General features: G+C 32.5%; 1 protein-coding gene and 1 long non-coding RNA gene across 2 annotated transcripts; both read left to right on the top strand.

The window, feature by feature from the left end:
• The first annotated feature begins 719 nt into the window (after positions 1–719).
• On the top strand, positions 720–6,597 carry LOC146998772 (uncharacterized). Its single transcript, XR_015039695.1, has 3 exons — positions 720–814; positions 3,345–3,434; positions 6,465–6,597. It is a non-coding gene; the product is annotated as an uncharacterized LOC146998772 (long non-coding RNA).
• A 10,323-nt stretch (positions 6,598–16,920) lies between these two features.
• LOC146998771 (uncharacterized) lies at positions 16,921–18,597 on the top strand. Its single transcript, XM_085811599.1, has one exon. The coding sequence runs from the start codon at positions 17,761–17,763 to the stop codon at positions 18,466–18,468; it is 708 nt and encodes a 235-aa protein (XP_085667725.1). The 5' UTR covers positions 16,921–17,760; the 3' UTR covers positions 18,469–18,597.
• Positions 18,598–18,602: the final 5 nt, after the last annotated feature.

Genomic DNA, 18,602 nt, shown 5'->3' with positions numbered 1-18,602 from the left:
CCTCATCCAACACCTTTTTAATTCGGGCGCCACTGTAGAGACATTAGGATTTTTTTTGGGAAGCCGTAGAGATGAAAAATTAGCAACCGCCTTCGCCGTGAATCGAACCACGGACCTCTGAAATACCGGCCCAGCGTGCAGAACTATTACACCACGAAGGCACGCTAGGAAAGCGGGAGAAATACCTCATAAGGAAATTTTTTTTCCTCTAATTACAGGACAGAAAATGTTTTTCAATCGCGCGATCTGTTATTGATATTGAATTACAATCGTGCGATAATTTCGCAGTAAAGATACATCTCTGATGACTATCCAAAATTCTAGAAACTTTGGTCTTATATAGAGATGGTCGTCTTATAGAAATAATGCTTTAATATCAATATTTATTTATAATCTCAGAACTATTGGTCACTTTCAGAAGTGGTCGTTTGAGAGGCGATATTCTATATATTTATTTACTGATACTCTCAGATTCCAAAATTTGTTTATATTCTCAGAAATATTGGACGGAAGGTGGTCGTCCCATACATGCAAAATTTTACATTTCATTAAAAATGAATTCGGCATTATTTAACTATTTCCCTTTTAATTAATTAATTAGATAAAGAAAAAATTAGGAAATACTGTTTATTACGGAATAATGTAGGAAGTCCTACAGAACTATATTCTTTCGCGTCATTGCACATTGTATCCGGCAAACTACTAGTTCCTCGTATTCTTCCGCAAATCCGTAAACATCTGTCTGATTTGAAACGAAATCCAAAATGGCTGCGCTTGAGGTTAACTTGTATGGATATTTTTTGTTGCATGAAAGGTAAGTTCAATTGCAATACTTGTATGTTTACTTTTTTTGCTTTTCGAATTTATGTCATTTTGACAGTTAAATGTTTCACAGCTTTATGAATTGTTACCATTCTATCGTGAATTACGTGTATCTCAATGGCTGTCTTTTCAAATATCTACTTTGCCCTACTATCCAAATGTTTATGACTGAATTTTTTTTAGTCTAGTTTATGCATTCAGTTTCAAAATAATATGTGTGATCAGATTGCTTATTATTTTATTGCAGCAATAAATTTATGTTAAATAGTTTGAACAAATGTATAAAAATAAGAGTTTGCATTGTTTTGTCCAAAATATGTATGGTTGAAGCATTATCTTAATCTAGTTTGTAATTCAAGTTTTTTTGGGGGTACTGTTCTGTTATTGGGACCAGAATCGGAAATGTATGAACCTGTGTTCGTAAGTATGTGCATAGATGTGTATATGTAGACATACAAATATACAAGCATACATAAATACAATTCTGAACCCGGTCCTGATAACAGAACAGTACCTTTTTTTAATCTTTTTTGAATATTTTATAAAAGGATTAAGCATTTTTCAAACTGCATATCATTTTAAGATTCGACTTGCAGGAAGACAAAATATGGTCATTCAATCAAATGCTTATGATTGCTTTTAACATTTTCTCATAAATATTGTTTGCATTTTTATTGTATTTTAGGTACTTTAGTTATGTAAAGTGAACATGAGAATATTAGGAAAGCTGAAGAATATGAATAGCTACCATAATACATGTATTTTTTCATCAAGCCCATTGTTTTAGAAACCAATGCACCATTATTATATGCTGGCTTATTTTATAGTTATATGCAGTTTAATTTTATGTTCATGTTACTGTAGTATTGTCATTATAATAAAAGTATTGATAATTTTTGTTGAATCTTGCAAGTTGCCTAACATTCAGAATTATTACTACCGAATTTTACTGATAGGTTTTTTTCGAGTTGACATAATCCGTCTGATAAATAAAATAAACTGGTGTTTAAATTATATGCATTTCTCTTAATGTTTCATTGAAAGTGAGATGGAAATATAAATGCTATCCAGAAAAGTGAATTCTTTTTGCCTGAAATAACAAACTGTACTAAATGATTAATGTTTATATCATTTTAGAAATGTCAATATTAAAGTTTCTCCCCTTCTCTTCTTTGATTTTGAAATAATTTATAAAAAAATAATATATGCATAAGTGTAATTAATGTAAAGTGTCATTCAATAATATAATTTATTTTTACTGATATTTTTATATTTTTTATCTGGGTTTTCTTTTGGTGTTAGAAGGAGGAAAAGACTGTAATGTTTTAATTAAGGAAATAATTAAAACATTACAGTCTTTTAAATAACACAGTTACAGTAATGTTTATTGAAGCAATCAGTACTGTGTGATTGCCAGTGATTGAATAATGTTAAAATGCATTGTTCATAAGGAAATTTGCTTATCTTTGTGTTATAGATTTTATTTTGACACAAGCTGAAATTTGAATTATTGGAAGCACTTTAAAAACCCGAATTATTTCCAGAATCATTAATCAGGCCAATATATAACATACAAATTTTCATACAAAATTATTTCTTTTAGCATATTATAAAGAGCTCATTTAATTTTATTATTTGTACAAATTTTAGACAAAAGTAGCATGTAACAGTTAAAGATTTATTGAAGCCTACTTGTTACTTGTGGTAACAAAGAAGTGTGAAAGATATTGCCACATTAGCGAACATGACGATCATTGATGCTTAGTTTAGTAATTTAATAATATATTGAGAAATGCTGGGAACTTTCAGAAGTAGACATTTCGGAAATGATGGGCTTGATAAGAAATTTACATGGTTTTATTATTTATTCTTTAGTTAAGAATGGATTTTAGATGTTCATATGAAAGAATTCTGTTTAATTATATGTGAAAGAATTGTTAAAGTTTGGCATTTAAAAAAATGAATTAATAATATGCATTATCTTTTTATTATACATATATTACTATATATTTCTAATGCACTATGTAAATGTCAGTGCTAAACAATTGAGATACTATTGTCAGGGCAATCTTTTCTTATACATGAAAAATTCTGATACTTTCTTATCATCTGCCCTCACAGCTTCAACTTATGCTAAAACAGCAAGAGTATGCACACGATAATAGCAAACTATGAATATGCATACCACACACATGTATTTACATGCTTTATATTTAATCTTTATTTCTGAATAGTATTCCATTGGATGAAAAATATGTGAATATTGACCCAATGTATATATTTTTGTGTGTGTGCATCCTAAAATTTCTTGTTTCTTATAAAGTGCTTATTTGAATTACTACTTGTGAACAGAGCAGTAGATATGAACCATAAACTAACCATTTTGCCAATTTTCACAGCTTTGCAGATAGTCAGAAAGCACCAAAATTTGTAATAATGTTAAGTTTAAATGATGTTCTATACTTTTGTGTTAATTTTTCTATTATATTAATTCTATTACTGTGTTATCAAACTTTCTGCAGGAATTTCAACTGGTTAAGATGTTATTACCATGTGGAGAAGAATTTGGTTTTCAAGCTAGAAAAAATTGCAGCTGAAGGATTTTGTAGAAGGTCAGTCAAACTGGTTTTAGTTAATTATAATTTAATTTTGGGTGTAGAATTCTCAAATTTATTTATCATAAGTGTCTAAAGGTCTTCTAAATTAAATTCTGCTTGTTTTTGAAATTTTTCATGACATTCATTCTTTGATTATTATTATTTTTTTTTAAATTTACTAACTTATATCCAGGCACATAATGTTGCATTTAATGCCATACCTTAAATATTGTAAAATGTTAAAATAATACATTTCACTTAAAAATGTGGTTGTGACAGTAAATTTTCTGTTACATTTAATCATATCTATAAACATTGGTATACATAATTTTTCAATAATCTGTATATTATTTTGTGCATTTCTTTTACATCCAAGATCTGGCATATGACTTGCTTTTCAAACTGATAACATGGTGTAATAATGTAATCTAATGGTTAAAGTTTACTATGGAACGGGCCAAATTTAATAAATTATTCTTTGATAGAAATTTATTCATGTGTTCAGTGTGTCTCATCTCTTTAAATTGCTAAAGTAAATTTTATGTACTTGCGTTTAGGAATTTTGACTGTATCCGAGTAATTTTGTTTCAGTTATTATAACATGCAAAGGAAAAAATTCATTCATAGCTCCGTATTTAAAATTAGTTAATTAAAGTCCTTAATAAAGAGGGACGTTTTGTTGTTTTTAATGTCGATAGAGTTTAATTCAAAAATATGCCACATTAAGGGTTACTTTTTAACCTAATTTAAAATTTTCATTACTTTAACATGTCCAATAATTGTTATTTTAACTCCGATATTGTAATAATATCAAAATTCCTTACTTTTTGATAGGTAATCCAAATGTAAAACAAGAAAAGAAAAAATTAAAATCTAGAAGTATATTTATATCATACCTCTAACAAATAAAAACAACACAAGCACTTTTTACTGTCTATCTGCATAGTGTGGCATGTCCCGTAAGACTGAGATTTGTATGGTCAAATCCATGTTTCAGTTAAAGGAAAATGCATGCACAGTCTTCTGATTTTCCCTTCGATTAAGGATTCTGTATATACTAGCATAAGAAATATATTAGTTAATGCAGTGTTATACATCAATATTTATAGACAATTATTGTGGCTATGTTTATTATAATTTTGTTCACTGTAATGGCTGGAGTGCCTAAACCATCATGCTATGTAAACAAAACTCAAATCTTCATCTCTGCATACTGCTCCACTAGTGTTTAAACCACTGAAATGGTGATTATGGTAGAACATCTTTGGTAAAAATTTACTCTACTGTAACCCTTGGCGAATCGTTTCTTTTTTTTATATCAAGATCGTCACCTGAGAGGATCGGCACCAATTTCAAGGTGGGCGCTACACAAAACACAAAACCAAAATAAGAAGTCAAAGACATACACAAACTCTGTGTCCATGCACACATCGACCTATTAAAACAGAGAACTGCACAAACTGGGCATTGTGCACTGCCTTAATTTTGTCCATGTACACATTGATCTATTTTCATTTTAAGAAAATCAGAAAGTTAAAAATATCATAGTTACCAGAAAAAATTGGCCACTGTCTTAACACACAGACAACCAAAAATACACAAACAGAGAGGAATAAGTTACCAAAAATACATATTTCCTAACATAAAAACATTAAACAACAAATCTTCTAACAAAAATTAACACACAGAGACAAAAAAATAAATGAAACGTCATTTTTTTAACATACCTTTTTTTTCACATGCATATGTTTAGGCTTCCCACCACCATCCTCCAGGTAAGCAATTCAATTAAATTTTTCATCTCTAAGTCACCTCAGACATACTCAAACGATGGTACCCACACCAAAATAATAAATAGCATGTTCAAAATACAAGACCCACTTCCGTGCAACCAAACACAGCAATTGAAAAGAATGGTAAGAACCAAAAACCTGGGACCGTACAAAAGGTTTACTATTAAAAAAAGTAGCCCAACACTAAATTTATCACAGCACTTTGGCAATATTTGCAGAAATAACTCCTTTTTATTGACCAAAAAAAAAGTTTTTTTTTTTTCTCAAAGGCTACTTTCGCCAACATTATCAACATTAGGGTTACCGAAAAACTTATTTGACGCAATGGGCTTCCACATTTCACAAACAACCAATACCACTTTGCGATTTTTTTTCAGACAGAAACCAAGGTGTACCATACAGTAAAGATTAGCCACATCTTCATTTACTACCGTTACAAGAACTTCTTTGGTAAATTTCTGCGGTTAAATTCAAAAGTTTAAAATTGCATTAACATGATCAGATTCAGAGTCATAGCTAGGGTTTTCAGCGCTCAGGGACAACTGAAGATTTCGTGCCCCCTACTGCTTGCCAAGGATGGAAAACATTTAATTCTAAAATGTTCTAACATCAGTTTGGCGCCCCTTGGATTCTGCACCCGAGGACAGATGCCCCCCTTTGCCCCCCTCTAGCTACGCCCCTGATCAGATTTTATTTTCTGCACGTAGCTAACAATTACTTATGTGTTGTCAAATAAATGTTACCAGATGCAGTTAATTATTTTTTACTTGCCAATCTCATGAGACAAGTTTTTTTTTGCTCCTGCAAGACTTTACTTTGTGTTGCAAAATAAATTCATTCTCACTCTTTTTGGACTTGCCTACACATTAAATTTAAAATAGTTTTATGAATAGGTAAGATGTGATTATCATAACTTTGTTTCTCTCTTTATCTTGGCAACTTTATATGTTGATTCAGTATCCAGGTTACCTACCAGTGGCTGATTGATAAAACTGCTCATATGTTCAGCTGGTGGTTTGAGTTTATTTTCTGACATAAAAAATTTTAAAAGGCATCCCCCATGTTTATTTTACTATAATCGAAAAATCAAATAATTGCTACTCTGTTTATAGGTACTAAATGTTAAAATATTTTAAATGCTTCCTTTAATTTGCATTCTAATAGTCATTTGTTTAAATTTAATTATGAATTATATTCACATATAGTAATTGTGAGTGTTTTTTTTTTTTTTTTTATTTTTTTTTTATTTTAGGTGCTGTGAAAGGCAATGACAGAGATCCAATTTATCAAGAGTTCTTATATACATAAGAATACATGGATATAAGATTGTTTTTCATGAATTCAAATAAAATGTGATAAATTGGATTAATAAAAACGATTTTGAATTTTGAAAAGTATTTTTCCTCTGTTAATCATAATATAGTGCCATAAATTTCTGAATGTGTTTATTTTTCATCTAAATAAATAGCTTTACAAAAATTTGTCATATTAATAGATATTGCATAATTTAGCATTATTATAAATATTTATTATAGCAGATTTAGCTGAACTACTTTTTTAGTCTCTTTGCAGATGAAGTCACAAAGGTAAGTAGTTAGATATTTTTCTGTATTCCCCATTAAGTAATTTTATCTGGTAAATTACCATTACTTATATACTAAAGGTGAAAGAATAAGCTTTCCTTGAAGATACAAAAATTTGCAGATATTTCAAAAAATTGGTATACGTAAAAAAGTTCTTAAATTGCCACATATGCGAAACTGAAAATGTTATATATGAAATAGTTCAGAAATATAAATATTTTCACTATTTTTTAACTATAATTCACTGCATTTGTTATATATAATCACAGTTTAAGGTAGCAGTGCTTTTCTCACTGTGATTTCTCATGTATTTTGATTCATAAATACACGTACATAAATCCACGTATTTTGATTTCTCTTTTGAGACCGAATAAAAAATGAACTAAACATTCTCGTTGACATTGAGAGTTGAATAAAAGCTCACCTCAAAATAAAATGAATTAATAAATTTATGGAAAATTTTACATTGCATATATTGAGCAGAAAGCGTAAACTGAATATACTTAATGGAATTAATAATTGGTAGATTTGATAGCAGAATAAAATGCCTTAATTGCATGGTAAACAGTAGATCTTTTGAAGTTTTTCTATGTTGCGTAAAATGCAGATTTAAATTTTTGATATTGATTGTCATATAAATGGCAATTACTGTTTTATTTTGCTCTGAAATGAATGGTTAGTAATAAAATTCTGGATGAGACAACCTTTAACATGCACTAGAATTTACAAAGTTTAATTTGGTGCTGATTTCAACGGGTAAATTTCATTTTACTGAATTTTGCGTAAAATAATACCAATGAAACATTGCAAATTATTTTCAGAACTTTTTTTTTTTTTAATCTAAAAGGGCTATTAGTTTTGAAATGTGACTTCATATTGTCAGTCATAAACTTGTTTCGCTTTTCATTCAAGTCTTTCCATTTGGCAAAATTTAACATATTTACCTTTAAAATCTAATATATTATTGACTAACAAGTCAAGCTATTTAAAAGCATTACACACAGTTCTTAACAATGCTTTTTTAAATTTTTAATCTGATTGATTTAAAATGCATTTAATTCATGATATATCTAATTGAAAACATTTTAATATTTCTACATAATTACATGATATATTTCTTCATTTTTCAAATATATAGAAGATATATAACTTTCTAGTGTCAGTATCTTATAAAATGTTTTGCTATTTCTACTGCCCCATCTGTATTGATAATCTATGCATTCATAAACTTTTAGCCTCTTTGAGTGACTGCTAAAATCTGAGGCCTTTCAGATTTTTTTTTTAATTGTGTGAGCAGAAAGATAGAATATTAGAAGAGCTTCTTGAGTTACCTTTTGAATGATATAAAGAATTGTTAACATAATGTCAAATTTTTACAACTAAATATTAAATATATAAAGAAGCCTGCAGCATTCTCATGTTACGAAAACATATTTATTTATTCTGAGGCTAGGAATTGATTTAGTTTTAAAAATACAATTTATTCCTTTTAACAATTTCCCAACAGTGTCATCAAAACACTATAAATTCCTTACATGTTTTAAAGAAAGATGATTCATTTATGTAAAGATTATTAAATGGGTAATTTTATTATTCAATTTTTAATACAAATTAACTGAAATTAGAAACTGATTTTGTAAAACAATTTAATTATAAATAAATCAATTTGGGGGCTATTGGATGTTTAAAAATGATCAAAAGATTTTTAATATCTTAAAAATAAAAGCAAAATTTTCAGTTTTAATATTTTGTATTAATAATTCATTTTAATTTCCTTGCTCAGTTTTAATATATTCACAAATTCAGATTTAAAAACAAAATAAGTTGTATAAATATTTTCAACATTTCTGATTTTTCCATAGTAACCATTGGAGGACGATTTGAGACTATCTGTGTAAAAAAACGTAGGTTTTAGATCATCGCACCTTCACATACTTTCACTGGAATTTTCCTCTGTATATATACTGGGATGTGACACTAAGCAGTTGAGAGTATGTATTTAAGAGGTTAAAAGGATATTGTAACTAGTGTTTCAAATCCTGATAACATCCCATACGCTGTCGGTGGGACGTAGATAAAATGTCCTAAGGATATACTGGGATGTGACATTAAGCACTCAGGAGAATGAGTTTAGGAGGAAATTGGGATATTACGGGATGTCCTGAGGATGTAGTAAGTAGGACTTTAAATCCTAATAACATCCCATATGCTGTCGATGGGACATAGATAGGATGTTTTTAGGATATAATGGGATGTGCTTAGGAGGTTTGTGGGATATCCTGAGGATGTAGTAAGTAGGAGTTCATATCCTAATAACATCCCGCACGCTGTCGATGGGACTTGGTTAGGATGTCCTGAGGATATCCCGGGATGTGACATTAAGCACTCGGGAGGAGGTGTTTAGGAGGTTCGCGGGATATTCCGGGATGTCCTCAGGATGTGCGCATATCCCGCGAGCAACATCCTTGGGATATCCCAAGGTTTTTGTGCTATGTGGGGATCTTCCCACTGTAAACGTTAACCTCATCGTTAATATCTCCAATAGGAATCTTTCGTAGGATCATTTAAAAGTATTAAAATATAATTTCAACTTTTCAAAGACAGCTAAACCTTCAATTCCTCAAATCCTCGCCCCTATAGAGATAGCCTTTAAATTCTCCAAAATTTCGGAAACGCAGAAGGATACAATCCGCCACCTAATTACTCATAACGTTAATTTTAACAACAAATCTTTGGGTTCGAATCTTAGCAAAAAGGAAAATGAGATCTTGCGTGAAATTCATTCTGATACTAATATCATTATCTCTAAAGCTGAAAAGGGCGGACAGATCGTTGTTATGGACAAACACACTTATATTACTGGAGTCTCTAAACTGATAAATGAAGGCCCATACTGCTCGATCCCTAAAGATCCTTCAACTTCGGACCTCACGAAAGTAAAAAGTGCCATTACATCTTCCCACATTCTGCCAACTCAGTTGAAAAAATCACTTATTCCACCTATTACTAATTGCGCGAGACTTTATGCTCTTCCAAAAGTCCACAAAACCGGTATTCCTTTTCGACCAATTGTTTCCAACATAGGTACTGCTTCATATCCTTTGGCCAAATATTTAGTTTCCAGATTTTCTCCTCTACTTGCTAACAATATTCACACTGTAAGAAATTCTGTTGAAGTCATTGATAAACTTAAAAATATTTCTCCACTTCGTTCCATTATGGTTTCATTTGATGTCAAATCACTGTTTACTAATATTCCGGTCGAAGGAGCACTAAATTGTCTTGAAACTAGGCTTCGGGAATTTCACTTCACACATACTGAAATTAATGAGTTGGATCGCTTACTAAAGTTTCTCTAAGTCAAACTCACTTTGTTTTCCAAAATGCATATTTTCGTCAAGTTGAAGGATTGGCTATGGGTAATCCTCTCAGTCCGGTACTTGCTGACATTTATATGCACTACTTTGAGATGAAATTATTTGATAAACTATCTTTTCGTCTTTGGATTCGGTATGTTCACGACACTTTCGCACTTTTTGACGGTTATAAAGAGGATTTATCCGAGATTCTATCTATTATGAATTCAATTGATCCAGCCATCCAATTCACTCTTAAAATTGAATCCAACAATTCCCTCCCCTTCCTTGATATTCTTATAATCCGCAATGAAACTGATTTTAGCACTACTGTGTACCGTAAACCCTTTGCAGTTTATTTACCACCCCATGCCAAGTCATGCAACGCTGTTAAGCAAAAAATGGCTTCTTTTTACTATTATGTATTCCGCGCGCTTAAAGTTTGTTCCTCTGAATCTTTGCTTACCAATGAACTTAATTATTTGAGAGCAGTTGCGATTGACCGTGGATTTTCTCCCGTGATTGTTGATAAAGCCGTTAAAACATTTTCAGATTCCCATCAAAGAAGACATTCCACTGTTAGAAATAATATTAATGACCTTGTCGTGCTTCCATTTTATCCTTCTGTTAGCTATAAAATTGCACGGATTCTCCAGAAATTCAATTTTCAAGTCTGTTTCTCCCCTATTAATAAAATTCACCCTTCGATTCTAAAAGATTACGTTTCTGTCTTGAATTCTTGAGGAATTTATAGTATATCGTGTCAGTGTGGTTTAAGATATATCGGCCAAACGAAAAGAGCGTTGAAGTTTCGTATCAAGGAACATGAATCTTAGAAAAGACGAAATTAACAAGTCTTCAATAGCGTATCATAGTTGGACTTTTAACCATAATTTTGATTTTGGATCTGCAAAAATTATCCAAAAGGCTTCTTCCATAGGTGAATTAGATTTTCTTGAGGCTTTTCACATTCACAAAGATTTAGCAGGTTTAGTTAATGATTTGAAGTCCAATCCAGTCCTTCCTAATGCCTTTAAAATTCTACTATCTTAATTCAGTCATTTTTGCCGATAGATGGCGTTACCTCCTCGCGTTTGGTACTACCAGAGGGTATAAAAATCCGTTCTGTGGTTGCCTCTCCTTTGGGGTCACCAGTATTAATTATACGAATGTTAAGACCCATACCGACTGGAGAATGTACCACAATGTTGTGAAAGTGAGGCTCCCTAAATTAGGTGCTATGAAAAGCCCTTCTGATATTGACAAGGAGATTGATAAGTTTACTACATGTCTTAATGACTCTTACTATGAGGCCACCAAGGTTACTCAAAGGTCTTGTAAAATCGCTAAGATTCCAAGGTACGTCAAATCTCTCATAGCCGAAAGAAACAGGCTGCGAAGGAGGTATAATATCACCTGGGACCCAATTATTAAAACGGAGTTAAATAGGATCAGTAAGCATATTAAGCTTGAAATGCATAAATTAAAGTGTGAGGCTTGGAATGTTAAAATGGAGGAGTTAAACTTAGACAGTGATGCCTTCTGGCAGTTTACAAAAATGTTAAAGAGGACGCATCAGTGTGATAGGCCAATTATTGACAACGGTGTCACTGCTTATTCAGATACTGACAAATGTCAGATTTTTGCTTCACATCTTGAAAAGCAGTTTTCTCCCAATCAGACACCTCGTAATATTCACTTTGAGACCCAAGTCAGAATGAAAGTAGAAGAATGGCTAGGTGCTCCCACGGCTCTAAATGCCGATGGTTTAACTAATCCAAGAGAAGTTACGGATATTATCTCCAAATTGAACCCCAAGAAAGCCCCAGGTATTGATGGAGTTACAAATTTAATGATCAGGAACCTCCCGCGCGGTGGAATCACAAGACTTTCCAGCATTTTTAATATATGCATTACGTTATGCTACTTCCCGGACTGCTGGAAGTACGCAAAAGTTTTCCTACTACCGAAGCCTGCAAAAGACATCACTAAGGCGGAAAATCACAGGCCCATAAGCTTGCTCTCTAATATAGGCAAGATCTTTGAACGAATAATTTTAAGGAAATTCCAGCCTTATTTACAGGTACTTCCGGAAGATCAGTACGGATTTAGGAGCGAACTTTGCACATCTAAACAACTGATTAGGCTTGTGGAATTTATCGGCTCTGCTCTGCATCATAAGAGTTGTACTGCAGTGCTCATGCTGGACGTGGCCAAAGCATTTGACCGTGTCTGGCATGAGGGCTTAATATATAAATTGATAATGATGAATTTGCCTAGAGAACTGATCTTACTCACCAGATCTTATATTGCAAATCGTTACTTTACAGTTAGCTGCAAGCAAAGTCACTCTGGTTACAAAACTATCGCTGCAGGCGTCCCCCAGGGGTCCTGTCTTGGCCCAGTACTCTATCTTTTCTATGCGGCTGATTTCCCGCGGGATAAACTCAACAGAAATACATTGCTGGCCTGCTATGCGGATGACACCGCTGTAGCGGTCAGATCTATTCAGCCTAACAGGGCAATTTCTGTTATGCAGGATATAATTATGGACATTGAGGAGTGGTGCTCCAGGTGGAAGATTTCCATCAATGCGACTAAATCACAGCTACTTCTTGTTAGAAGGAAGAAAATACTGGTCTCAGTTCAGCCACTTTACCTATTCGGCCAACGTGTCCCGATGGTAAACAAGGCCAAGTATTTAGGTGTTTACTTGAATCGAAGACTCACGTGGAGTACGCATGTCAATTACATTGCAAACAAGACCAGAGGAATTGCTCAACAATTACAAGTACTGCTAGGGCGCAGCTCGCAGTTAGATCTGAGAAGGAAAAGACAGATTTATATTTCCATTTTAAGACCAATTATGTGTTATGCGTCCCCTGTCTGGGCGACTGCTACGAGCTCAGATATCAACAAATTGCAGGTGACTCAAAACACAATCTTACGCACCATGACAGGAGCGCATTTTTACATCCGTAACAAACTCCTGCACGATGATTTACAAGTTGGATATATTGACAAATATCTGCAAAAACTTAACAGCAAGTTCTTTGACAAAGGCTTGAATTGCAGTAAAGGAAACTTTAATGCTGTACTGAACTATGTCTGCATTCCTGAGGACTACAATATCAGGCCTTTTACGGCTCACAGAATGAGGGATCACAATTTTGTCACTTAGCCCACTCGTTTTCAAATATGTAAATAACACATTTTTATGCGTACATTACTTCACTTTCATTTGTTTATTACATGTTCAACACTGTATCCTATGCACATTTCATGTATTTTCATTTCTTTTGCATCTTCATAGCTCCATACACGTGATTATTACTCTTGTCTCAGGGGTAAGAGTTAAGTTACTTTGATGATTGGACTTTGTCACTATGGCCGATGGGCCCTCTTTTCCTTACCCGCTCCGATTTCCTGGCTGGGAACTAGCTGATAGTTGACATTCTGATTGTCCTTAGGGGATTAGATCAATATAGCTTATTAAAGCCCAACTGGGCTAATATAAGCATAAGCAATTAGCATTTAAGCATTTAAGCCTCTCCTTTCAAAGAACAAAGATGTTAATGAAAGGAGAGGCCTCTGGTAGTACCAAACGCGATTATTACTTTATATCATTATTTTCAAGAATTTTATATTTTATTAGTGTTCCTATAAAAAGACTTTGTTAGGGACACACAAACTGAATTAATTATGTGTGTTTCACCATCCCGCCTTCTAAACTGTGACTTATGCTGAAATATTGTGCCTTTTAAAATTACAAGTGTTTCTTAAAAAGTGTGTTTATTCCAGAACTTTGTACAGTGTGAACTGTTTGTGAATACTGTTAATTTATATGACTTGAACATTTCTCGTACGAGAACTCTTGAAATTCACCAGAAATATGTTACTGTTGACTTATTCCTCATTTGAGCCACTCCCACCAGTATAATTACGATCCATTTCATTCTGAACCTGTTTCAAAAGCATACTTAATTTAAATTACTTAATGTTTATTTTTTCAAATGCTTTATTAAGCATACTTTTCAGCTAGTTATATCTTTTGTCACAGCTCCCAGATGCTTTTTCACTCTACATACCTTTGTATTTGCTTCAGCTTCGCCTAGTAGGCGCGGCGTTACACGCCCATTTTTCAAATATATATACCAACGCCTAAGGCATTTTTTTCAAAAGCGGTGGTTAAAGCAGCAGAGGCTGTTAATTGCCTCCTAACCATTCAAAAGACAAAGACAAAGCCTCTCCTGGTCCTGGGCTTCGTCTGCATGTTTTTCTGGACTTGTGACGTCATGCTGTCACCCCCTCTTCGCACTACTGATGTTTTCCATTATTTGAAGTTCAGATTTTGAGCGTAAGGTGCATTTTCCCCTCGCTCCCTATTTTAACTTCGCTAATTTTTCATGCTCGATCAGATAGCTTGGCTCAGTAAAAGTAGGCGGCCAGTGCAACTCTGATTAAAAATCTAGTTATAACCACGTGCAGTGCTGATAAGGACCACGTGTTTCTGTGACTCCTTTATTTTCTTCTTTCTAGGCATTTCTTTCTCCTGATGAGGAGGGACCTTTAGCTGCCCTCGAAATCGATTGAGTGTTTCATTATACCTACGCTAAATACAAGGTTGTTTTTACGATTTTGATTGTCACATTAGCGTGTTTCTCTTCTATTCTAGTCTATCTAAAATTTGTTAATACATAAGAGGAAAAGTATTTCTAAAAGAGATTTGGTTTTAGGTACTGAAGATTTTTTCTATTTTTTAATTAATATAAAATACTTTTTAGGAAATATCAAAAAATAAAATTTTAAATAATGCAGATTTAGAGCTCTGAAGAGTAAACGCAACAGTACAGATATTCAAAACAATACCAAGTATTTCAATATCACCGGCAGCATATAATAATGACATACATAACATTAATCACAATGAATCTAGCCTGTTAGTGATGAATATATTTGAATATCACCTACAGCATATAATAATAACATGCATGACATTAATCACAATGAATCATATACTCCCTCTGTCTTAAATTAGTTGCGACATTTGAGTACTGATTATTGATACTGAAGACTTTATGATTATGTTTGCACATTTTCCAGAGATTTAAGGGAGCTACATTATCAATCAACAACAACTTTACTTACCAAGCATTTCCCCGTTATATCAGTACCAAATTGGGTTCAAAAATCCAGCTTTCGCCCACCCTTAAGCCACACCCCATTTTGTTAGGACTCTGCCATCAATAATCGCTTAAAATCTCCAGGCTAATTAAATATAAATTCAATACGAGCCAGTTTACCTTATAAATTCTTCCACGAAGGCTCACCTTAGGCAGACAGCTTTCGAGGTCTTGCCTTAATCACATAAACACAATCTTTCTGAAATACGGGCGGTATAGTCCTTACAAAATGGGATGTGGCTTAAGAGCGTGTGAACCCTTTAATTTTGCGCCGATAAAATTGTCCTAAAATAAGTGCTACATTCGCGGAAAGTAAAAACTAAGAATGAAAATCTTGTATACAGCGTTACATTCCTTGTAATACATTCTATAATTTTACTGATGTCGATCTACTAAACTGCATCGAAAGTTATTTATGACTCCACCTACTTGAAATGTAGCACCTAATTTGGAAGAAAACTTAACCTAAGTGTAGCAACTAGTTTTGGACGGAGGGAATATAAAATTTTGACACTGCTAGTGTTGAATACCAAGTATTTCAATATCATTGACAGCATATTTTAAAAAATAAAGCCCTAAAACAAAAAGTCCCTAAATAAAAATATTCCCTAAAACAAACAGTTTTTCTTCTATTAATTACATATATTAAGAGAAGTATATGTATATATAATATATGTATATATAATATATGTATTTGATTCAACTTGAATCTCTATTACTTCAAGTGTAGCCACAAAACTCTCATCTAGGTAGACAAGAATTCATGCACAGCATATTGATACATCACACTAATTAAAATGAGATATGCGCTTTAAAATTTTGAAGCTAGTGCAAACGGCATTCAAATGTTTCTGGATCAAAAATAACAAATACGAGAAGTAAAAAGTAATAAATTTCGTAAAATAGTTAACGCGATTAGCATTTCTTAGAAAATATATACGTGGATGCATTCTAAAAGTTTAACTGCATTAAATTCATACATATACATATATATGATAGGTTGAAATATCATTTATGCAGAAAACAGATTATCTCCAGTATGATAAAAAAAATTCTGATATTTTTACTTCAGGAAGACGAAAAAATGACATGAAGCTGAACAGACGTACACACGCTGAGGGATCGAAACATATCAAAAGAATATTAAACATTTAAAATTTTACGTGATGATGGCTTTTGTTCAAGAAATTTTGTATAATGTATTTGTATTAAATCTGTATTACACGAAACTGATTGAAATGCTTTCCGTCCAAAAGTTATATGTTGCGAATAATAATTTAAATACAATCGTAAAAATTTTTTTAAAGGAAGAAAACTTTGAAGTATAGCACGCAACAATATACCATCCTATGTTACTCTTAGTTACAGCGGCACGTTTTAATAAAATGCACTTTTTATTAATAACGAGCCACATTACAAATAGAGAACATATAGCAAAAGTGTAGCAGAATGCGAGCGCCACCTAGTGATGAATTTCGCGAAAGCCACGGAATCGGAATTTCGTTCAGTCTGGCAAGCCTTATAAGTTGGCCTTGGCGTTAATGTGTGAAACTCTTCGCACACGACAGAGTGGCAACATGAAGCCGTTAAGTAGAAAAAGAAGAGCGAGTGGAATTTGTGGAATTGTGTGTGTGTAATTGTGTATCCAGAAAATGTAAATAAATATGAATCTTATAGGAGTCAGAACGGTGTTTAACATTCCCCGTGTACCAAACTTCCACATGAACGAAGCGAGGAAGGAGTTTTTATTTTTCTGTGTGTCTATCTGACATATGAAAAAATAAATCAGCTGTATGTGTTGCAAACTAAAATGAAGTTTTGTTTCGCTATAGTCATACACTTAGCAATGTGGACTTCGCAATGACGTGAATTGTGATCATTATTTAGCATTTATAAGCAACTGTTAAGCACTAAGAAATCTAGGAGAATCAAAACTTTATGTATAATAATAATGAAGCATATATGATGAATTGCGTAAATTAACACCAAATTATGTAAATATTTTTGAGCCAGAACTCTTGTTTCTGCGTAATCTAACAAATTGGTTTTTACTGAAGTGCTCCTGGAAACAGAGCCAAGCTTATGCACTATATTAGGTAAGTCTCATTAACAATATGTCATAATATTTTAATCAAGGTAACTATGCAAGCCACTGAAAATAATTGTGTAATATCCAGAAGTAGTTTGGGGTGGAATTCAGTTAACTGTCTTATTTTGCATCATTGCAGAGCATAAACATCATCCTGATTTATGTAACAAGCTTATAGTGCCTTACATAGATTATAGATTTATGTAACAAACATCAAGGTGTGAAGTATCATTTCATTTAAATCAATAAAAAGTCATTTAAATTTATTTAAGCTAGAAGTTCATTTAAATATGCATACACTCATTCACCTAAGAAAGAAACCTAGTATGTGTAAAATATGCAAGAAATCATAGGAGAGAAACTTCACGTTTGTGAAGTATGCAAGAAATCATTTTATCAAAAAGCTAATTTAAATCGGCATATGCGTATTCACACAGGTGAGAAATCTTATATGTGCAAATCATGTAAGAAGGCGTTTAGTGACAAAAGTAGTTTAAATAAGCATCTGCTTATTCACACAGTTGAGAAACCTTATACGTGTGAAGTATGTAAGAAGTCATTTAATCAAAAAAGTATTTTAAACAGGCATATGCTTATTCACACAGAAGAGAAACCTTATATGTGTGAAGTATGCAAGAAGTCATTTTACCGAGAATTTCATTTAAATGTGCATATGCGTATTCACACAGGAGAGAAAACTTATATGTGTGAAGTATGCAAGAAATCATTTAATCAAAAATCTTGTTTAAACATACATATGCGTATTCACACTGGAGAGAAACCTTATCTGTGTGAAGTATGTAAAAAGACGTTTAGTCCAAGGGGTAAATTAAATATTCATCTGCGTATTCACACTGGAGAAAAACCTTATATATGTGAAGTATGTAAGAAGATGTTTAGTCAAAAGGGTAATTTAAACAGTCATATGCTTATTCACACAGGAGAGAAACCTTATATGTGTGAAGTATGTAAGAAGACGTTTAAGGTAAAGGGTAATTTAAACCAGCATATGCTTATTCACACAGGTGAGAAACCTTATATGTGAGAAGTATGTAAGAAGGCTTTTAGTCAAAAGAGTACTTTAAATATGCACCTGTTTGTTCACACAGGTGAGAAACCTTATATATGTGAAGTATGTAAGAAGATGTTTAGTAAAAAGAATTGTTTAAATAAACACCT

Source organism: Stegodyphus dumicola, chromosome 2, assembly GCF_044657685.1.
Source record: "Stegodyphus dumicola isolate Sdum_Otavi_A_Nest chromosome 2, ASM4465768v1".
NCBI classification, from domain to species: domain Eukaryota; kingdom Metazoa; phylum Arthropoda; class Arachnida; order Araneae; family Eresidae; genus Stegodyphus; species Stegodyphus dumicola.
This window is presented reverse-complemented; position numbering and strand designations above follow the sequence as displayed.